At 34.7% G+C, this 24,729-nt stretch overlaps 1 protein-coding gene across 9 annotated transcripts; it reads right to left on the bottom strand.

Moving 5' to 3' along the window:
- Window positions 1-9,152: 9,152 nt before the first annotated feature.
- Window positions 9,153-13,821, bottom strand: LOC112766555 (uncharacterized WD repeat-containing protein C2A9.03). Of its 9 annotated transcripts, none has more exons than XM_072222097.1 (10): window positions 13,547-13,809; window positions 13,249-13,416; window positions 13,055-13,141; window positions 11,445-11,577; window positions 10,933-11,067; window positions 10,734-10,844; window positions 10,565-10,653; window positions 10,376-10,481; window positions 10,187-10,273; window positions 9,153-9,971 (listed from the first exon to the last, which is right to left on the bottom strand). In XM_072222097.1, exons 5-10 carry the CDS (start codon window positions 11,020-11,022, stop codon window positions 9,558-9,560), a joined length of 897 nt encoding a protein of 298 aa, XP_072078198.1. In that variant the 5' UTR covers window positions 11,023-11,067; window positions 11,445-11,577; window positions 13,055-13,141; window positions 13,249-13,416; window positions 13,547-13,809; the 3' UTR covers window positions 9,153-9,557. The 9 variants fall into 9 exon arrangements, with proteins under 9 accessions (XP_072078198.1, XP_025668233.1, XP_072078197.1 ...); XM_025812448.3 differs by having other exon boundaries at window positions 11,538-11,577; XM_072222096.1 differs by having other exon boundaries at window positions 11,445-11,574.
- Between the last annotated feature and the right edge of the window lie 10,908 nt (window positions 13,822-24,729).

Below are 24,729 nucleotides of genomic sequence, written 5' to 3'. Positions count from 1 at the left end.
AAACTCTTGATCTCCAACTTCTTGTTTCGAAGGGCACAACTAACTTTGAGTGCATATCAAAGCTTCAGCCATTAATGGTGACAAAGAGCTGTGGAAGACATCAAGCACACGTCCACCAGTGCTAAAGCATGATTCAGAAGCAACGGTTGAGACCGAAATACCTAAGACATCACGGGCTATGAGAGAAAGAACTCTGTATTTTGAAGCATTCACTTTCCACCAAGCCAATATATCAAAATTCTCATCTTCTACAGTATCCTCGGCCAGATATCTCTCCACATCTGACTTGCTATCTGCATTAGCCTTCTCTCTTTTTTGCTTTTTCCACATATTCACTCTATTTTCAGAAACTCCCTTAGCACCAATTGAGACTTTAGTATTATCATCCAAGACATCTCTAGATGAACTTCCACCATCCTCCCTTCCTTTATCATCTACAACCTCCTTTTCATAAAACTTATATAAAGTCTCTAATGTTAATTTAACAAAACTAGTCATATTAGTAGACACTTCCTTGTCATAAACATCCTCCAAACACCAACAGAGATAATCTAATTTATAACGAGGATCCAATACAACAGCAACAAGTAACAACGGGTTAAATTTGTCAACAGGTCCCCAATATTTATGATATTTATTCTTCATAGAATATGCCATAGACCCTAACAATTCAGAATGACTTTGGCTCCAAGATGTTAATTGAGAAGCAATAGATGCAATTTCATGAAAATATTTGTTTGATGTAACATGCAAAGAAGAAGAGAAACTCAAAGTTATTTCATAAAAGTTTCTCAAAAACTCAATGAATAATCTAGCATGTTGCCAATCAAGTGGTGTAGGTGGACCAACTTTCCTTTTTTCCCCCACTATCCTCTCCAAACCATCTAAGAAAATAAGGTTCTTGATCAAAAAGTCTATCAAAAGCTTTTTCAAACTTCTCAGCATGTTCCAACATTAGATAGGTAGAATTCCACCTAGTTGGAACATCCAAGCACACAAGACTTTTAGATTCAATCAACTCAGCTTCAATGCAGTCTTTAAATTTTTTAGTCCATTGAGGAGAGGACCTAACATACCTGACAGCATTTCTAATGCTTTCAATTGAAGTTTGTTTCACCTTAATTCCTTCATTCACTATCAAATTCAGAACATGAGCGCAACATCTCACATGCATATACTTTCCTCCACACATTAACCCACCTCTTGCACCTAATTTCCTTTGAAGGTAAGTAATAGCTCCGTCATTCGAAGTTGCATTATCCACTGTGATTGTGAAGACTTTTTCAATTCCCCACTCTCTCAAGCATTTCTCAATTTCTCTTCCTACTGTATCACCCTTGTGGTTCTCAATCTGGCAGAAATTTATAATTCTCTTTTGTAACTTCCATTATTCATCAACAAAATGTGCAGTCAAACTCATATAACTATAATTCTGATTTGATGTCCAACAATCTATTGTCAAGTAAACCCGAGCACATGACTTTGCCAACCATTCTTTTAGCTTTTTCTTCTCATCTAAATAAAGTTGAAAGCAATCTCTTGAGACCGTCACCCTAGATGGGACTGTAAATCTTGGCTCAAATCGATTTAGCATTTTGCGAAACCCAATCCCCTCAACAACTTTAAACGGCATTTCATCAAGTACAACGAACTCAGCTACAGACTTCTTACAATCTTCCAAGCTATAACCCTTAAAAGCTTTGCATAGTTCCCCTTCTTCATCAATTTTAGGCATATAACCATGAAGTGTCCCCTGCTTCCCCACTTTAGTAAATATCCACTTATGAGCACTCTTCAAGTGCTTATTTAGAGAATTCGTGCCATGTTTAGTAGGGTGACAACTGTATTTTTTCTGGCAATGATGACATTTAGCCTGATGCTGTCCCTTTGTCTCAGTCAATGGAAGTACAGTGAAATGCTGCCAAACATATGATTTTTTTCCCTTACAAACAACTTCTGGATCTTCATTGTTTGCATCTTTGTTTTCTTCATCTACTTGTGGTGCATTACTAGCAGGAGTAGGAGCACCAGAATTTTCAACTTCAATAGCAGAAGTAGGAATAGCAACATTTTCAGCTTCAATTTCTATTATTTTGTCCTCTTCGATGGTTGGTGGAGGAACACAATTGTCTCCTCCTCCCATTGTTTGTACCCTAAACTAACAAAGTCAAGACTTAATTTGAAATTTCTTATAATTTTAAGGTAAAAAATCAGATGCATCTTCATTAGAGGTTAATAGTACCTTGACATATTCAATTAAATTGATATATAAAAGTTTTGAAAACAAGACAAATACACACAGTGAACACATAACTTTTCAATCAACCAATACATTGTTTATTTGTATCCAACAACAGGAAGAATAAAACACTAATAATAGGTTGAAAAAAATACTAACAGAAAGTCAGGAATTAACCAAATTCCTAATCCAAATCAATACACAAAATCAGAACAAAACACTAATAAGAAGAACAAAACACTAACAGGAAGTCAGGAATTATATTAACCAAATCCCTAATCCAAATCAATACACAAAATCAGAACAAAACACTAATAGGAAGTCAAGAATTATATTAACCAAATCCCTAACATGAAACAAGTAATCAGTAAAAAAATTAGTAAACACAGAACAAATAATTAGTAAATACATCAGTCATCAGTAATCAAGAACAACTCAAAACAAAAAATCAGCTAAAAAAATCATTTAACACACATCAACACCCACACCTAATCAGTAAAAAATCAGTAAACACAGAAGTATAGAACAAGTAATCACTATTCACTAAACACATCAGTAATCAACAACAATTCAGAACAAAAATCAGCTAAATACACATCAACACCCACGCCTGATCAACACCCACATCCAAAATTCACAAATTCTGTTTATCAAAAACCCTAATCCTTAATCAGAATATTAATGAAATAATAAATTTAATTAATAAAATTAATTACTTACCTGAGAAGAAGACCGGAGAAGAGAGCGGAGCAGAAGGAGCAGGACTAGCAAAGCAGAGCAACGGCAGGGCAGTAATAGAGAAGAGGATGACCGGGCCAAGTACAAAAGCTTCACATCACCGAGAAGCAGGGCAGCACCGTAGGTCGTCACCGTCGTCAGTCGAACGAAGAGCTTCGCCGGTGACTGGGATGAAACAAGGAGGGTTGAGAAGAGACGAGAACGAGAGGAGTGGGCGACTGCGTGGTGCGTGGCTGCGTGCTGCGATACTGGGAGTGGCTCGTGGGGAGAAAAGACGAGGTCAGGGGTCACTAGTTCAGCTTGTGCCGTGGGGAGTGGGGACTGCCGGTGCCGGAGTGGGGAGTGGGGACTGGGAACTGGGGGTGTGGGAGTGAGCCTCAGTCGCTGAGCTGCTGAGGGAGGCAGTGAATGGATGGAGAATGGACTGAATCACTGAATGTGCTCTAATTTGCAATCTGTAAATGTGTTTTGTATATATTGCCGGGCCACCGGGCCGGGTCCGGGTGACCCGAGCCATGGCCCGGTCCCGGCTTCACATCCTTTTCTGGTTTCATTGTTTTTTCCCGGGTCCTCCCCGAGTCACTTCAGGTCCGACCCTTTGCCATCCAAAATTCTTCGGGCCTGGGCCGGGTCTTCGGGCCGGACCGGGCTGTGTACACCCATACCTCAATCCCATCTTTCAGATTGGTTGCAACTGAAACCTAGATGCTCTCTCTTCTCCTGCGCGGTAACTCTTGATGTAGATTCATGCTGGCTTCTCTTCTCATGGTGCGCGCTACTGGTTTTGGAGGTACAATAATCCATTGCCTTCCCAATTGTTCTCCCGCTGCTAAAGCTGCCAAGTGTCCAAGTGACCCCCCACTTCTGGCACTTCATCTATCACTTGGAGAATATCCCTCATTACCGCATCAATTTCTCCACACCTTGCTTTAGAGTTAATAGCCTGAAGTAAGGATGAGCAGTCTGATTCAATCAGACACTTCTCTAGTTGTAAGTTTTTAATTAAGATTAATGCCTCTCTGACTACATATATTTTGGCTACTAATGCTGATATTGTTTTAAATTTTGTAGTTTTGTCTATGATTGCCCTTCCTTACCAATTCCTTTCTATGATGAACTATTTGGAAGATAAGGAATCATTCTGTTTTTCAAGAGCAGTAACAATTTAGAGGTCAAGATCTATGAGGTTATCAATTCAATTAAACTTTTTTTTTTAAGTTTGAAAGCAAATTAACCTTTTTTTTTTTGGTAAAGAGCAAATTAACCTTTTTTTTTTCGTCAAGTGGATTAGACAGATAGGCATTACCCATGCACCATATACTCACACAACACACTCACACACACTACATAAGTTTATTTTTGGGTTCATTTTTTCTCCCGTAGGACTTGAACCCTGGTGTGGTTGTTAAGGAGGCATATGATATGCCATTATACCAAGCCTCCAACCACAGCAAATTAACCTTCTATTTTTTTTTGGTCAAGTGGATTGGATAGCTCCCAATCCTAAGCATTACATCTATGTATCACACATCCACACAACACACAACACACTCTCACACACTACATAGGTATATACCGAGTTCTTAAACAACATCCAGCCTTTGCTGAAACTTGAATCCGAATGCAGCTTGCAAGACATTTTACTAATGGGCTTGGCTCTATCTAATTAGGCCTAATATTCTATGTAAGTGGTGAGAATGAGAATGTGTGTGAGTCATGTTAAAAAAAAAATATGCAAATTACAATGGTGTGATATAATATAATATATAATTATATAGTCACAATTTTAATATAATAAACTATTTAATTGTACAGATATATAGGTTTAACTTAAATTATTAATTGTAAAAAAAATTTTTAACACTAAAGACATGCCAAAATATCATGTTTTAGAGAAAAAAAAAATTAGTAGCACATTCTCTAATCAAATTAGTCCTTATCATATTAATATCATATCAAGTACGATGTGAATAAAAAAAAATTGTAATCTAACTCATTTAGATGTTCTAGACTTTTTTATCAATTAATCATATTAGTACTTTAAGAAAAAAACTTAGAATGTTAATTGGGTTGATAAATAGATGTGCATATAAAGTTGGACTATCAATATTTAACCAATGAAATTAATTAGATAATAAATAGAAAAAAAAAAGATAAAATGCATGAGTTATTAACTTCTTCAGTTCTTTGATAAAATATTCCACGAGACTTCAACGGATAGCTTCATTGAAATTTTGCTCTAAATCATTTTTTTATATTTTTTTATTTGGCCGACTTGCAGATTTTTTTTTCTTTCGTATTTTCCACAAATTAATCTCCAAATTTAGACTCGGGATAATTTTCACAATCTAGTAGTTGATAAAAAAAAATAAAATATTTATCTTTCATACCAGAAAATAAGTGTATAAAGATGTACAAAAAAGATCGTATAAATATTTTTTGTTTATTCTCCTCCTCTCTATCTCTCCAAAAATAAAGAGTTGAGTATCAAGACAATTCTATTTTTACTAGCTCTAAAATTACAATCACTACCACTAATTCTTTAACTACAATGCATACTAACACACGAGATACGATCTTGATCATTCTGAACATATATCGATATGATATGCTTTCTATTTTTAGAAGATTTTTGAGGTTGTCGAGTCGTATAATTGGAATTGACAATATTGTCTTATCTCTATAAAAATTTGTACAAGGTGACATTTTACTGTGTAAAAGAGATTTCTGGAACTTAGATTCTTCTTCAAAGCTGAAGTAATAGCGATTATCATAAATTACACATAAATTGATGGAGAACATTGTTTCGATCCTACTTTATGCTTGTTCTTACTCTCTAAAGAGCTTATCACTCCGTCTATCAAAAATTCTATTAAAAATTAGGTAAATATCTAGTATTGTATTTATGAAATTTATTTGGTATTTATATTCAACTATTTTATTTATTTGTTAATTACACTTTTCTAGTCCCAAAATTGTAACCATTACCACTAATTCTTCAACCACAACGCATACTACCACAGTACCACGCGAGATCTGGTCTTGATCATTCTGAACGTATATTAATATGATATACTTTCTACTTTTGGAAGATTTTGAAGTTGTCAAGCCGTATAGTTAGGATTGACAATATTATCTTATCTTTGTAGAAAATTATACCGTGCAAAAGAGATTTATTGAACTTGGATTTTTTTTTTTTAGAGTTGAAATGGCATTAATTATCATAAATTACACCTAAGTTGGTCGAGAACATTATTTTCTACTATATACTTATTCTTACTCTCTAAGGAGTCTATCACTTCATCTATTGAAAATTAGGAGAATAATTAGTATTTTATTTATGAATTGGTATCAGAGTAGTACACCATTAGTAGAACTTGGAAAATAAACTGAACCATACTTCATACCATGAGAAGATACCAACACACATTATTACTGAAAAAATTTGTAATAATATGTGTTGGTATCTTCTCGATACCAAATTATAATTATTCGATTTCTAGCATGTCATGATCGCTGTAATGAATAAAGAAAATGAAGTAAGGACAAAAGGGGTAATTCAACCACAAAGAAAGTCAAATACAGAGTTAGTTAGAGTTGAGGGACAGATGGCAACAGATCAAATACGCAAAAGTTTGAGGCAAAGGCAAACAAATATTCAACTCAAGGACTATGTGCTGTAGGTAATGAGTGGTAATCCCTTTTCTATCTGAATATTCTTCTCTTCTCTCTGCTCTCTCCCTCTAGTCACTAAATCTCTTATTATTGTTAGGTTTATTCCATTGGAAGAAGACTGGAAGGCTTGTGCTACGTCTACTGCTTGAAGACTTTCATTATTTTCATTGAATTCTTCTTATATGGTTGGCTACTGTTACATTAAAGAGCCATTATGAACTCTTGCTATTAATTCTGGTTTATTCCCCTTTCTCGTTAATTCTAGTTACGTACCATTGGTGCTTTCATAGAATCATGGCAGAGAACACTCGAATGAAGGATTTGGATGCAGGTCTCAAGAATGCCTAAAAAGACCTAAAAATGCTACAATCGTTGATGGAGCAAAAAATCGAAGAACAGCGTGAGTTTGCGCTGAAATTAGCTATGGATCAGCGAGCGCTATCACTGAAAATGGTTGAGGATAATCAGCAGCAATTTGAAGCACTGCGCACTCTCATCGAGTCGGCTAGTACGAGACAAAAAGATTCTCTGGACCATGATCCAAACTCTGCGTCTAGTGCCATTTCCTTCAACCGTTCCATGCCAAGCTCGAGAAAGCTCAATTTCGACTTTCCAAGATTTGATGGTACGAATGCCATATCTTGAATTTTTAATGCAGATCAATATTTTAATTATTACAATACACCAGAACAGGAGAAGTTGGCAATTGCTTCAATTCATATGGACAAGGGCACAGTACCTTGGTATCAAATGATGCAACGTAACCAACCCTTCACGTCTTGGTTTGAGTTAAAAAAGACAATTGAAATTGAATTTGGCCCGTCCTTGTTTGATTGCCCACAGGCTGCTCTTTTTAAATTGACCCAAAAAGAATCTGTAGCAGATTATTATTCGAAATTTATTGCCTTGGCTAATAGATCTGAAATTAATCCCCCAGAAGCATTAGTTAAAATGTGAACATATTATAAGAAACAATGTGCTAATAATTTGTTTTCCTTAGCTTATAACTAATATTCAATATACGAATCTGAATCATTGTTAAAATGTGAACATATTATTACGATATGATTTTTTTTTGTATAATATTTTGCCAATGATATCAGCCATGCACAATAAATTATAAAGAAGAAAGAAAGATATACATAAAAGTAATCATACAAGCCACATACATACGATCAAAGAGTAAAAACAACAATAGTTATTCAAGCATTAACACAAGTTAACCTAGACTTAAACTCTTTCAACATACAACGTTACTCTTATATATATACATGTAATATCCGGAGTCCTGGCCATTTTAAAAGCCTCTAATTTGGAATCCAGGCTAAATAAATTCTACTCCTTTATATACTATATATATATACATGACATCTTGAGTTTTGATCCATTTAAAAAGCTTCAAATCTGGAACCCAGATTAGATAAATTCTACTCCTCAAAAAGACTAATAAAAAGAGAAAAAACACTCTAGATTTCTTAGTTTTACATTTTGTCGGATGCCTTTAAACGTACGCATGCTCTAAGAGTCTGAATTTTTGGTAACATGTCTTAAGAATTTTCATTGTGTAACATGTCTTAAGAGTCTGAATTTGGGGATTAATTTGGGGAAAATGTGAAAAGTCAAAGAAACCCACAAAGTGGGCAAATCAGAAATATCAAAACACGATTTTTGGTAAAATTTTAATTATTTTTTGCAGCTCCATCAATGAAGCTGTCCATAGAAGCTACCTGGATTAGTTTGCTACTTCTTTCCATTGAGATTTTAACTTGTTATTGGTGAGGCCTTTGTCACTTGCTTGCCTAATGCCTATACCCCATCTGTCATTCTCTTTGTTTAACACCTTTCCTTTTCATAATCGTAGGTCCGTGTCACCAGGGGCTACACCTCATTTTTAACTTTTTCACTTGCTAGTTTGCTACGACAATTCAAGTCTTTGGTTTACACTTTACACCCCAAATCCCGTATTAGATAAATTAAGCGTGTATTTAGATACTAGATATCAATTTTTATTAATGGTTTATCAAAAAGAACAGTGAACCGGAAGATATTAGAACTCAGGAGAGTCGTCACGTCTCTAAGGGAGTTTCTAGCATTAATATTTTTTTGTTAGCAAGCGACTTCCACTTTCCCCAGGGAGGTTGAAACGTTATCCAAATATAAACGTCAAAATCCTCATTTGTTTCGGTCGGCAATAAAATATTGTTTTTAAAAACACCAAACCTATCTTTATCTTATCACCTTTGCTTTTAGAATACTCAAGAGTTCATTTATACCAATTTTGGGAACGCAAAACAAGTTCTGAAAACTACGTGCCACTAAATGACACACTTCGAAGATATCTTTCTAGTGGAGTTGATTTAAACTTCAGATTACTTGAATTGAATAGGACCATGCTATTAAGTGTAAAGATTGCAATATCACAGGTTCTATCAATGGATATTTACAATCAACCTAGGACGGCATGCATAAAACAGGAAGCGTCAGATGGGAAAAACAAATATATAAGAACAGCCACTGATATTTATCTATGAATATCATTGCTCGATTCTATTGTCACCGATATACAATATACAATAGCAATCAAGGCTATATTTAATTATTTATACTACTGGAGCGCTCTCTCAGATAATATAACTAATAACTATAAATATTATTACTCGATTCTATTGTCTCCGATATACAATAGCAATCAAGGCTATATTTATACACACGCACAAAAAAAAAAGAAAAAAAAAAAAGCTCATAATCTACTCGAGCTCTCTCTCAGATAAGCAGCAGCTGCCTAGAGACCAAAATTTACAACTTTGCTTATAAAATTGAACAGCAAATAACCCATTGCATAAAAACTTATTTGCATGCACATGGAGTGTAGCTTGCTGTATATCTGAAGGAACACTCCACTCAATTAAAACATAGAGGCAAGGTAATTATTGTCACGTTTTCTGATGAACTCTAACAAGCTTCCATAGGTACGGTCGGCAATACCAATAAATAAGGCCTCCGTGTCCGGGCTAAAGGATATCCCAGCAATTTCACCAAATAGATCAATCTCTTGAGCTTGCACATAGCCAGACTTGGAGTCAAATATATGGACAAAGTCTGCTGGCTCAGCCATGGCCAAGAACTTCCCATCAGATGTGAACCTTAAGGCTCTTATTGCACCCATTCTTCCCTTGAGCACACCTACGGATTCTGAAAGGTTCCTTATGTCCCATAACCTGCATGTTGTGTCCTGGTTCCCCGTAGCCAATATTCTTCCATCTGGGTGCCAAGCAGACGAGAAAGAGTAGTCCAAGTGCCCTTTTAGGCTCCCAACAACCTAGAAGATGCAATATCAAAACAGTTAAAATCAGGAATTAAATTGGAACATTATGGATAATAGTCCTCTGGAAAACAACTGCTCCCTTAAAAGTCCTTTTGTCTATCACTGCTTTTGTATCAAAGCACATTGATCCAGATAGGTATAAAGAAAAATTGACATTGGTAGATAAAAGAGAACAAAAGTGAACTGGAACAAGTATAACTTGAGCGTACCTTCCCGGAGTTGGCATCAGCTAACAAGCACTCAGCACTGTCACCAAGAATAGCCATCAACCTGCCATCTGGACTGACAGAAGTATTCTGCAAAGGCAAATATATGTAAAAGAGCACAATTAGTGTTTGTGAAAGTGTCGCCCGAAATGAAGATTTATAGCAACAGCAATAACAGCTGATGACACTCACATTAACAGACCAATCATATTGAAAACAACCCACGGAAGCAAAATTTTCTGCATCGAACGTCTGAACTTGGGAATCATTATTTGCTGCAACAACCCTCAGCGACCCACTGCAAAGAGAAGGGTTAGTCGCAAAGCAAAACAAAACAAAAATCAACACGTCCAGCATAAGGTTCTGCGTTTAGCTGCTTACCTTGGATGGCGGTAAACATCAACAGCATTGGTTATGGCATTACCAGGAGTTATTTTACTGCAGAATGCAACACCAGGATGCCGCAAATTCTGGTTCACAAGTAACACACGCATAAGATGATAAGAAAACGGGCCTCCTATTCAATTTTAAGATATTTGGTCCACCCTACCTTGCAAACGAGCTCGCCATGAAAACCACCTGCCACCACCAAATTTTCCTTGACTACCATGGTGCTTATTTGAACTCTGTAGACGGGCCGAGCTAAAAGTCCAGGGCACTCCTGCAAACAAACACCATATCACTTAAAATCCAATGAGTTATGACAAACGAAACGCAGCACACAGGTGATCAATTAATCGGCCACTTACAAGGGTCGGAACTATGGGTGTGGCCACATTAAAAACTTCTTTACCCCTTTGTTGTAATGAGGACCAATGCATCACCGAGTAGTTTTGCATAAGGTATACATCATGCTTGGATGTCGCCCACAATAAATTCCTCAGCTGCACAGATGAGAAACATATTGATCACATCAATGTTATCACCCAAGTGGTCAACAAAAATAAAGAAAATAAGCTAAACTTGTGAACAATCATGCAAAATCACGACAATCAACAACCTAACTACCCATGTATAATGTGACCGTATGATCTAAGCCCAGCTAGAAAATATAAGTATATAACACCCTCAACCATACATCTTTCCAACAAATTAAATCAAGTGCTTTATGATTATAAAATATGGAATCCGCACTTCTGTGAAATAGCCAAGAATTTTTCAAAGCAATGTAAGTGATCTACACATAAATGTTGATCGAAACAAAAGAATCAACACAATAATAATATACTAGAAATATACAGCCAAAAATGAAGAGTAATACCCTTCTTGATAAGGGCAAATGAACAGTCAACACTAATTTAAGAAATATTGTTAGATCCCTCTCAAATGTGGTCAGATAATTTTCCTATCATACCATAAAATAATGCCCTGCCAAGCTGCTCACTTCCCACCTGCTAAAAGCGGACATAATAAGAGAAATAAAAGGCCCAGATGCAGAAACAGGTTAAGACTTGTGTGGAGATATATATATCAATTACAAAAGTAATAATGATACATAAAAAAAATAATAATAACAGGAAACATAACAGAATTGAAAGTTCGTCAACGTGTAAGAAACCACACTTAAAGAGTTATGACATCTTGGCTTAAGAATTATTAACTAAATGTTGTTGTCGCACCATTAAAATTATAATGACAACTGTGGAACTGTGTTAGTACTAAATTTAAGACAAGTAGTAAATATGACGGTATGGTTGCATAGTCAGAAGTTGTATACAGTATAAAATCACCCTTCCACCAGTAATAGCTATTCAAGAGTAAAAATAGAAATTTTTTGGTTCAAAAAATATTCGAGTAATAATCTCTCATAGATCATGACTTAGCTAAATAACAATTAGCAAAGTAAGCCATTATGCAATTCATGGGTACTGAAGTTTACTCAGCAATTCATTTGACATACCAGCAATTCATTTTAGTCCGTCATTCCGTTGGATGTAAACACATCTTACAAGTGTAACAAAATCTCTTCCCACAGGAAAATCACCAAATTATTTATAAGTTTTCAAGTCATACCATAGCCTTGATGCATCCATATCCATAAATTGGCAAGAAACTATCTTTTCTGTACAGAACAATATTTGGCATCTTAGAAGATACTTTCTAGCAAAATTGGAATTTTACTAAAATTCCAAGAGCTGAAGTGGCATAGCGTTATGAAATAGTGCTTGAGAAACATCTGTTTAAAAGGGAGAAAAGAGAGAAGTCTGAAACAAGTTCTTGCTTAAAGCCTTCAAGCCGGGAAATTTCTAAAAAAGAAACCTGTTGAAACATATTATAATTTACCATCTTCTAATTTTATTTTTCACAAAATGGCAATTTCATGAAATGACCAGGGTAGAGTGGTTTAAAAAATAATAAGTTTGTAAAAGATCGAGGTTTTTTGAAATTTAGTCTTATAAGCTTGTCAAACTGTGAGTTGATTGGAAGCAAGTGCATGAAAAATCCCCACAGGCATTAGTTTAAATCCATATATAAAAGAGTCGCGGCCTTTAATTCCATCCGTATGCAAAGGAACAATACAAATAACTGAATCCTGCAAAACTTGAGCACAAAATTATGCATAGCAAAACTCGTTATGGCCAAATAACATTATCACCAGGTAAGGCTATTGGCTACGAAATATAAGAACTCCCTGGATGCAGTGTAGCCAATATCCACATGATAAAATCGTTCCAAAGAAGAAGAAAAAAATTAACTATGATGAAAATTTATCAAAGCAAGGAACACAAGCCAAGATTTATGGTTTTTAATAATTTTAAATTACTACAAGCTCTGTTCAAATCAAACACATATCAGTGCAAATGAAATAACACTCTTTCCCCAAGAATGCCTAAGAACTAAGTTTAAGTATAAATGAAGAAAAGTCTCTACCTGAAAATGGATAATTGTGGATTTTACAAGCCTTGTGTTGAACTGGAAGTCATAGAAGGCCTTCCCCTTCTGCACTTCCAAACACTCCTGCCAAATAAACAAATAAACAGAGTGTTCAGAAACGAATTAGAATTAGTATTTCATAATTTTCATCTGAATAAGAAGTGAAAGCGTGAAGCAGCTGAGGTGTTCACCTTGTCGAGATCCTCGCGAGAATGCGAGAGGTTCTCGTAGTTCTTGTACTGCTTCAATCGAGTCTCGCGGTACTTCTGTCTGCTGTAGTTAAGCTTCTCCCATGGAATCCCCTGTATATCTTTCCCTTTTCTAGCTTCCGAAGCAGACGTATCAGTCTTCGAATTACTCTGCCAAACACAATAGCAAACAAATGAATATACATCAAACAAATAAACCTCTCACGGTGTAGACGGTTTCATTCCAAATCGCAATCAATCATAGAACAAAACAAGAGTAAAGCCGGTATCGAATCGTTACCGTCTGGAAGCTTTCATCGAGGTCGGAGTCATCCAAAGGATCAGAATTGGTGAGTGCAACGTCGTCTTCGAAGTCAGAGAAGTCGAAGTAGTCATGGACAACGTACTGAAGGTCGTCGTTGTCGAACCGCTCCATGATAGAGATTTTTCAATTTTCTCGGGAAACAAACAGAAAATACAAGGGGTTTAGATTTGGCAATGCGAGAATGCGAGAATGAGAGAATAAGAGACAAAGTGATGGGTTTTGGTTGCGAAAAGAGCAATGGTTGTGTTCTCGGGCGTTTCTTCTTATAGAGAGTGGGAGAATGGAGAGTGGGGCCCGGGCTCTTCGGTACAAAGAGGGTGTCAAATCCGTGGGCTTTTAGTGGGCTCCACTTAACCGCCCGTTAGTTTGCCGTTTCATTTAAAAAAGTATTCTAAGTTTCTAACCCACCCACGAGGCACGCTAACCCCTCTCTTGACTCAATTAGTCATGTACCCATTTCCAATTTGAGGGAAATCTTCTAACAATAATGATTTTAATTCAAAAAAATATTATAAATTTATTAACACATATTCTAAAAAAAACCAATCAGTTATAACTCAAATGGCATAGTCTCTCCATACTAATTTATTAAAAAGCGATGTTTCTCTATGAGTTGGAAATTGGATATTAGAAGACAAAAATTATAGTAAATTCTTTATTTTTGGTTAAAAAATAATAATTTATAGTTAAATATTTTAATTTTGTTTGCAACTCATATAAATTTACAACCTATCAAATTGATAAGTTTAAGAAGAGATATTTTTTATATATATACTATCATAAAAGTAACATAAATAAATCGTTAAGTTTAAACTAATGTATGACTTTTTCAATTAGTTAGAGTTAGAATTATTAGAGAATAAATGATCAGATTTTTTTTTTTTTTGAGTATTATATTTTCATATTTGTTTTGTGTACGAAGTCTTTAGTAATTCTTTCCGTTAAGAAGAATTTATTTTGTATTTTCGATAATTTTTGTTTATATTTCGATTGACTATTTATATAATTTGGTTTTAATATTTTGGGAATAATTAAGATTTAATTTTGGATAGAATATCATAAATTATTATTTTGTATTTTTATGCCAGAAATTTAATTAAAATATAATGTTACATTACTATTTTTTATCTCATTAGAGATTTAGTTAGGATAGAGTAGTTATTAGAGGTGACAACAGAGAGGATAGGATAGGGTTTGGATAAGTTATAAAAAGATGCAACATTATCATATAACTTGATGATAATTTAAAATAAAATTGATTTTGGATTAATCTCTGCATACAAGCAATGAACGCTTACAAGTCTTATAAGTCCTTTACCTTCAAACGCGTCTCTTGTGGCATCTATGTTTCACGCGCCTCTTTAACATACTTTAAATCAATCAAAATCAATTAACGTGCGAATATATAACTTCCATTTTTCAAAAGATTTCGTTTCCTTTTTCGAGTTTCTTGCCAAATTTGTTCGATCTCCTTCGTGCGTTCTCTCTTTGCCTTTTCATTCGTTGTTTTACGTGCGTTTATCACTGGTTTCTTCGTCATTTACGTGTGTTTCTCTCTCTGTATTCTTGCTTCATTTTTTTTCGATTTTCATGGTTTTTGAAATCAAGTTTTGAAATCGTTTTGAAGATAATGGATGATTCAGCTTCAGATTGTCAGCTGAACCAGGGCAAAGTGGATTTTGAATTTGAATCGAACGAAGTTTCTGAGGTGTGATTTAGTTTCAATTAATTATTGAATCTGAATTTGATGCAGTTAGTCATTTATGATTGTCTAGCTGAATAATCCGTGAACATTGACTGTGAAATTAATGCGTGAACATTGACTGTGAATTGAATCTAATGTACTAGTTTTGATTAATTTTGTGCATTTTATACCAAACGTTCGGGTGTAGATCAGAACTTTTTGGGTGTATTTAAGGAAAGTTTGGATGTATTTACAGTTTATGGCTTTTCTTGTTATTTTAGTTGAGTTGTTGTTGTTTGAGTGTAGATCAGGAATACTTGGGTGTCTTTTAGTTGAATTGTTACTTTTTTTATGACGTGTAGAAACTCTATCGTATATCCTTATTTTTAACATGGTGTATTTTGCAACCCTTCTGTGTTGTTGATGACCAGTTTGTTCCCAAGGTTGGAATGACTTTTAACACCCTTGAAGATGCTGCAAAATTTTACATGGACTATGCGAAGGCTGCAGGTTTTTCTACAAGAGTTCGGAGCACAAATAAGAAGGGAAACGAAATTAAGAATTTGATTACATGTAGCAGAGAGGAAAAATAAAAATCTAAAATATCTCCGACCGAAAAGACAAATCCCACAGCTGGTTTAAATTGTCCTGCAAGAATTTATATACACACATTGAGGGATGTTGGTGCTTGGATCATTTCGAAGGTCGTGTTGCATCATTCACATCCATGCTGTCCAACTCAAACAGAGATGCTTAAACAGCACAGGGAACTAAGCATGTCTGTTCGTCGTACAATAGAGAATAACGAGGAAGCTGGTATCAGACCAAGCAAAACTTACCAATCATTCGTTGCGGCAGCTGGGGGTCACCGCGAGTTAAATTTTATCAAAAAAGACGTGAGTAATTACATCTCGAGAGAAGTGGAGAATGTTTTGGAACAAGAAGATGCAAATGAATTCGGGAAATATTTATTAAGAATGAAAGAGAAGAATCAAAATTTCTTTTTCGAGCTCAAACTCGAGGACAATCAGTCGATTAAGCTGGCTTTTTGGGCCGATGCAAGGAGCAGAGCTGCCTTTGAGTATTTCGGAGATATTATTTTATTTGACACCACCTACAATACAAATAGGTAACATGCTGTTCTTGTTTATGAATCTAAATTAATTTTATTCTATGAATCTGCTGCAGAGGTGTATATTGGATGTTTTTGGCACATCACGAAGAAGATCCCAAGTAAATTAAATGGGTACAATGGACATGCAGAAATTGAACAAGAAATGAACCAAGTTGTTTGGAACTCTCACAGTAAAGATTCATTTAATAGGAATTGGAATGATTTTCTGCTGAAGTATGGTCTTGTGGACAACAAGTGACTTTCAGGTAATGTTGTTTAAAATCTACAGCAGAGGTGTAAATTGCATGTTTTTGGGTGTAATATAGCCTTATTTGGGTATATTCTGCAGATCTTTACGAAGACCGTCATATATGGGTTTCAATTTATCTGGATCACCACTTCTGGGCAGGGATGAGAAGCACACAAAGGAGCAAGAGCATGCATTCATTTTTTAACAAGTTTATTACCCGGAACAGCTCGCTTATTCAATTTGTCAAACAATACGATAATTGCCTCGGAAGCAGGGAGCAAGTAGAGAGAGATTCAGATGCTGCAGATTTTCATATGGTGATACCGTGTGCAACAAAATCCTCCATTGAAGGTCAGTTTCAACATGTGTACACTCACCAAAAGTTTAGGAAAGTCCAAGCACAATTCAGAGAGAAGGCGAATTGCATCACAAGATTAACGAACTCCACTCTAGGCTATTCAGTATACGAAGTTGGAGAACAAGTTTCCAGCTCAATATTCAACAAGTTTGTGGTTACTTACGACTCAGTAGCAGCCCAAGTGAAATGCCAATGCTTATTATTCGAGTCAAGAAAGATATTGTGCCGTCATGCCCTAAGCGTTTTAAGCTTTGAACGAGTAACCCAAGTGTCACCAAGATATATATTAGAACGATGGAGTAAGAAGGTAAAGAGGCGACACACACATATCAAGAGCAGCCACGATGAGCCACTGTTGGAGTCAAGAAGCAAAAGGTTTGACGAATTGGTGTTTCGTTCGCAAAATATTTGCGAATTTGCATCAGAATCGGAGGAGCTGATTGCCATTCTGCACCGTGCGTACGATAACGTCATGGTTAAGATGGAAGAACTGAAAGCCAAAAGGAAGGGGATATGTTCGTTATCTCACAAAGATGCCAACTTGGAATCCGTTAACGAGCTTCAAAGCCCTCCAAGGGTTCGAAAAAGAGGACGTCCAAAAAATAGGCTAGGTTCAAAGTTGGACAAACAGATTGTAAATGTCTCAAAGAAGAAGAAAACGAAAGCTTTAAACGAGGTAAAAGTGATGTTCTTTAAATATATGGTGATTGAGTTTAATTTTCTTGTTAATAGTTTTGCTAATATGTGAGTTTATTATTTCCAGTTAAACCTCTTTGATGCTGCATCAGTGGTGCGTCCAAATTCCAGCCAATATCACGGACATGTTATGAATTATCAGTTCAGGGAACCAGCAGCAGGGGATAATTTTTTAGGTGTATAGTTATAGAATATGGGTGTAAAGTTTAATTTTTTGGGTGTATTTTAGAATTTTCTTGTGTTTGACATTTTATATTTATATATTTTCAGATGCTGCTGTTTATGTTATAAATTATTGTTTTGTTTAATTTTTATAGTTTAGAGTTTAAGGTTTAGGGTTTAGGACTTAGGATTTTAGGGTTTAGGGTTTAGGATTTTAGGATTTTAGGGTTTAAGTTTTTAAGGTTTTAGGATTTATGGTTTTAGGGTTTAGGATTTTAGGGTTTTAGGGTTTAGGGGTTTAGGAATCCAGCATCAGGGGATAGAAGTTTGGGTGTATATTGAAATTATTGGGGTGTAAAATTTCATGTTTTGGGTGTATAGTAGGTTGGGTAGTTTAGGGTTTAGAGTTTAGAGTTTAGGGTTTAGGGTTTTAGTGTTTAGGATTTTAGGGTTTAGGGTTTTATGGTTGAGGGATTTAGGATTTAGGGTATAGGGTTTTAGGGATCCAGCATCAGGGGATAGAAGTTTGGGTGTATATTCAACTTTTCTTGAGTGTAAAATTTCATGTTTTGGGTGTATAGCTGGTTTGATGTTTTTCTTCATATTTTAACACCTGTAATTTAGACCTTTTGAATACAGCAGAGACAGTTTAATTATGGAAAATTTTTTTATAATAAAACTGGATTATATTGGCAAAATTTTACAGCATGTGTTCAAATTGTTACAAGACTACATAACAGTTAGATTAATTAGTGTCAATATCATAAGAATCTATCTGACAATATGGACTCAATAACACTGAGGATGGTTTGGACAGTCTTATTGCATCACTTCTCCTAATGACTTCAACTTTGTCTTGATTCATTTCATGGAATAGAATCCAGGAAGCATATTCTACTCTATAGTGGTCCACCTCGTCCTACAGTTTAAAAGAATATTCTTTTTAATCAACCATGTTAATTTAGTAAAGTAATAAAGAGTTTTAAACACAATTACCTGAGTCCAATTGTCACACTCATACTTCCCCCTTTTAACATTTTCGGCCTAAATTATTTCAAGCCACTTCATTTCATAAATAGAACAGTCATAACTGAAAAACAAAAAATAAATTAGCAAATTACATATAGGAAAGATTGATTTTCAGAGTGAAAAATTTATACCTTATTTTTTGGCTTGAGATGTTAATGTGTGGTGATTCAATTTCCTTATCCTTTTTCTTGAGAGGTGCCCCCAGCATATACCCTTATTCTCGAGATTACATATCTCTTAAAACATAAAACAAATCAGTAATATATGAATAAATTAAATAAAAAAATACACCTAAGAAATCACAAACTATCCCTTATGTTGAACAGAAATACACCCAAATATTAAAATACAAAACACAGAAACAGCTTACAACGAATTTGTTTAGCTTCATTCTGACTTCAGAGGGACATGTCTTGTGATACGGGTCAAGTATATAAAATTTTATCTTTCTTACATCAGCCACCCATAGCCACCAATGATCGAAATAGCAAACAGGTGCAAAAATCTAAAGCATGTCCACATTGAACAGTGTTTTAATTTAATTGGCACATAAGTAAAGAATTGTGATAAGAAGTTTTAGAAATGAAAACTTACATATGGATGTGATGCTAATTTTTTGAGGTCCAAAAAGGTATAAACATCGGGTAGTCTTCGACCCTAAATGGCTTTTTGGTTTTAGGCTGTAAGAATTCGTCATCTGGGTGATTTCCAATGGCCATGTTCTGCAACATTTGTGAAACACCAAATGAAATAATTAATACACCCAAATGAATACAGAAAATACACCCAAGGTTTAATTGAAGTACACCTTACCACAATATCAGGGGGGAGACAATATATTTCTTCTTGAAATCTTTTAATGTTTTGTTGGTTTAGGATCAGGCACATGGCAGTTACATTTCATGATAAAATCATTAATGTTATTCTAATATTACCTCGGCTTCTATATGTGTATCAGCTTTCAGAGATGCAAAGTGGATTTTTGACAGAATGAATCAATCTTGGACTTTGAGGGTGCAGACTGGGTCATACTCATTAGTGTTTCCATCTCCGTATGTCTTCACACGTGTGGCCCAGACGTAACATTTCTCTTTCATTTCAGCCGAGATCTCGTTGCTCTTCCCAGGAGTTTCAAACTTTTCAAAAATTTCTTCGCCACTCTGCTTTTCAATCTGTGGACTTTTACCTTCCGCATAATCTAATGTTGTTTTCACCCCACTGTTTGCAATTTTTCCACCAGTTTCCTCTAATTGTTCGATTAGTTTTGGTGTTTCAAGACTTTTTGCCCTCTGCCCCTCTTCCGTCGCTGCTTCTTCTTGACTTGAGTCAGTCAAGCCAAGGCTGAATGATGACATCGGACCTTCTTTAGGAATGTAGGATGCTGTTTGTGTCATCATCATCAGTGTAACAGCGTCTTCTAGGGCTGGATTACTGCGTGATGACATATAACGTATTATAAGAATAAAAATAGATTAATGATATTGAAAACCAAATTTTACTCTGCTGAACTTACATTTTAGATGGAGCTGGTGGAACCGTGGGTGTGCTTTTATCAGGTTTCGGGGGTTCTGGAGTGCTGCAGGGTTAAATAAAACGAATCATATTATAAAAAAACCAGTTATAGATCTTATGTGAAGATATACACCCAAATAAGTCAAATATACACCCCAACAAGGACAATATACACCCAAACAATAACCAAATACATCCCAATATTATTCCTTACCTTTTTGTTCTTTCTTCATTAATTTTCTCACTTGGAGACTTTGCAGGGGATGGTTCAATTTCTTGAATCGGAACTCTAAACAAGAAAAAAATAAAAAGTTAAGAAAGCCCGTAAAAATTCATGATTATAAGGTTGAAATTTATTTGTAAAACTCACATTGAAAGCGCTTTAGTTTGTAACTGTGTCTCTACCCGCACAACCATCATGTTCTGTTCAGCTGGGTCATTGGCTGATTCTTCTACCAGTCTCAACCTGAAATACACCCAAAAAAAGTCAAAATACACTTGAAGCATTCAAAAAGAAACACAGGCTTTGTTTTTTGAGAACTTACGTAGTTGCATGCAGTTTTTGCTTTTTTTTTCTGCCTTTTTTTCTTGAATAAAACATTAAAGGGCTTCTTTTTCTAAAAAAAATATATACAAAATTAGAAGCAGAAGGTAATAAAAGATAAAAGCAACCGGTATTAGAAAGAGAAATTACATGCCATCCGCCGGTTTGTTTATGCTGCTTTGATCTGTTTGTCCTTGAGACAAAGGATCATTCTCACTTCCTAAGTTCACCTTCGGTATTCTAGGCATAGAATAAATATTATTCAGTAAAAATACCATACGGCTAAATCAGGATAACAAGATTTTATTAAATAAAGGTTCTTACATTTCGGATGAGTCATAGTGACCTTCTGTCGATGACAGCGGAGCTCCCTTCTTCCTGAAAAACCAAAAATAATTATCAGCAACTAAAAACACCTTAGAATGCATACTATACACCCAAATATAAAAAATCCCTGTGCAACAGCTTTTTCATTGGTTTTCTTCTTTTTTGATTTCCTTAAGAATTCTTGTAATACTTCAGTTTCAAGTTCAGATCTGGCAGTACATCCATAAAAGAACATGTTAACAAATATAATTTTGGTGATAAATGGTAATATAGCTTTACAATGTATCTTACCCTTCATAGGATTGAGTTTGTTCAGGAGATGAATCCTCAATAACTTGCTTTCTCTTTTTGGATTTTGCGTTGGAAAAAAAAAGTATGAATCAGAAAAATAAAATAAAATTGATGATAAAATACTATGCAAAGCAGTGCTTACTTTTGGGGTGTTCTCTGAATTTTTTTTCTTTGTTTTTTGTTTTTTTATTGGTGATGATTCTTCACTTCTGAAAGTTAATAAGAAACGCTTTGTTAATACATGAAATTTTGAAAATAAACGGAAAAGAAAGCGATGATAATGTCAGAATATTACTCATCATTCGATTCAGTTTCTGAATCGGAATCCTCCTGAATCTTCTTCCTTTTTTTGGATTCCATTATAGAAGGCAAACAATCATTAGTAAAATACACCCTAAAAGTGACAAAATACACCCTAAAAGTAACAAAATACACCCAAGTATATTACTTACTTTTTGGTCGTTTGGGTGGGTTGTTTCCTTTTGGTTTCTCTGAGTCTTCTTCAGTCTCAAACTCAGAGGAAGAATAGACTTCAGTTTCAGATGTATCACTCTCAGATGATGATGAACTTGCCTTGGTCTTTTTTGTTTTTTTCTTTTTTTTTTCTTTCTTTTCTTTTTCCTTCATTTGTTCCAACTTATTTTTTGTTTCTGCCTTCTTTACGATGCCCTGAAATAGTAGAAATGTTAGTTTACGGCATCTACATAAATAAAATACACACAAATTAGAAAAGGTATTCAGTTCACTTACAATATGTGCATCTATTTCTACTCATCCTTGCAACCAACTGTTCTCTATTCCAGTTGCTAATCCAGGGGAGTCCACGGTTTTTTTCTCCTTTCTTGTCTTTGTTTTTTGTCAGTTGAAAATAGATTATCATCAAGGCAAAGATGCAGCCGTCAATTGATTTCTTCTTTTTCAAACGGAAATTAGTTATGCTTTTGATGATGAAAAGGGCTCCCCAGTTGCCTTCAGTTATTTTGTCCATCTTAAAAATTGGAGCTAGGTGCACAGGAGAGATTTTGTTTATTGTTGTGGGCAATAAGAACGCCATCTGAATATAGAGGATGAAAATCCTCTTGAATATCAGGCGATCTTGTTCATTTTCAACACTAATTCTCATCATCTGATCAGTCAGATACTTTAGAGTCTTCCCTTGGAATTGTTTAAAAATCTATTTTTTCTCTTCAGAAAGTTCTTTGTAACTCACTTTCTCAAGAAATAGATCTCCTACAAAAAAAAAAATAATTTAGACTGAATAAGATATCAATCATATACCCCCAAATATAACTCATATACACCCCAATATCACTCATATACACCTATATTTGTTTCTTGATTATATGATAGCAGAATAAGATATTACAAAGAATAGAAGTATAGAGGTTTTCTGTAATCAGTTACCTGATGCATTAAGGCCAAGGGCAACCCCTATTGTGCTCGGTTTAACTCTAAAGGAACCATAGCTGATTTCGAGTGTGTTTTTGTCCAAATTAAAGGAGTTAGCCAACTCCTTTAATAGTTTGTGATGCACCCTCATTGGCGAGATGTGCATCAGTCCATCAAAACCTAATTCCCGAACAATTACTTTCTTTTCCTCGCTCATATTTTTAAATTTTTCACTCAACAATTTAGTTGCACACTTCAAGTCTTTGGTTTGCTGTAAACAAAGCAAAATTAGAGTCATTAAAATAAGATATATTTGTATTAGGAAAAATTAACTTGTTCTAAGACATATATTTGTGCTTACATTATATTTTTTTCCACCTCGGTTCTTGCTTGCCATTTTTACTGCAATGAAAAAGAGATGCTGTCAATAGATAAAAAATACACCCAAAAATCAGAGACATACACCCATATATCAGTCAGATACACCCAAATACCAGAGACATACACCCATATATCAGTCAGATACACCCAAATATCAGCCATATACACCCAAACCCAGTCCTATAAACATTTTGTTTTTTCAATTAAACGAAATTAAATCAGTTCAAAATCATATTCAATTCAACCAAACATGTATAAAATGACACTACAAGGTCAAGCACAATTAGAACAGTACCAGTTAGACTTCAAAACTCCTAATATATATCAGTCCCATATACCTCTATATTTTTTGGATTATATGACATTATATGAGTTCAGAAATATATTTAAGTTCAAAATGCTACTAGAGGCAACAGTCGCATGCCAAGTCCGACATATACACCCAACAATCTGCCATATACACCTAAAAATCATTTAGAAGAGAAAGAGTCTTTCATGTAACCATGCACAAACCTACTTAAAAAACATGTAAACATCGACAAAACAGGTACCAAAACAGATCAAAACACACTTAAAGCATTCACTAGGAGTACGTAAAATAGCGTAAACAAAGAACAGTGTCATCTAAACAAAGAACAGTGTCATCGAATGTGGCTTGAATCTTGACGGTTTGGGTTTTGATTGAGGAAGAAGAGGAAGAGTCTGTCATAATGAGCGTGTTTTGGAAAAACGCAACTGTTGATTAAGGCGCGTGCATTTTACGCTCGATTCTAAAGAAGTGGTGCGCGTGATTTTTTCATGGACTTGGGCCAACTTGTATAGCTTGTAAGCCAAAAAGGCTTGTATGTGTAGCAGGCCTGATTGATTTTTATGCAAAAAAAAAAAAATGGCTAAGAATATTTTGCATTTAGTGAGAGATTTTTATTTCAACATCTATTTGAAACATTCAATACACACTCTACCCGACCTGCACAAGAACTCTACCCGTACCTTATCCTACTCATTTTGGATCGGATTGACAATCCTACCTATTATGTTGAATACGCATAAATAGAGTACATGTTGCCATCTCTAGTAGTTACTCAAATTTATAATTCTATTTTGTTATACTTTAATAAAATATTTGGTATTTTTTTTTTTGTGTTACATTCTATTATCTAAATGAAAAATTATAAATTTTAATTTTAATACATTAAAATCTATCATTTTTAAGTATTATTGCTTAATGATGACCAGCTTTTTAATAGAATTAACTTATTTATTCGACAATTTAAAATTAAATTCTAATTTTGCTTCTAAAATTTAAGATTTTTTATTTTTTATTTAATATTTTATTTTATCATATTTTTATTCTTTAATTAAAATTATTTTTTATTATTATGTTAATTTCACTCTCTAATTACTATAATTATCATTAAGATC

This window comes from Arachis hypogaea, chromosome 17 (genome assembly GCF_003086295.3).
Source record: "Arachis hypogaea cultivar Tifrunner chromosome 17, arahy.Tifrunner.gnm2.J5K5, whole genome shotgun sequence".
In the NCBI taxonomy this organism is placed as follows: Eukaryota; Viridiplantae; Streptophyta; class Magnoliopsida; order Fabales; family Fabaceae; genus Arachis; species Arachis hypogaea.
This window is presented reverse-complemented; position numbering and strand designations above follow the sequence as displayed.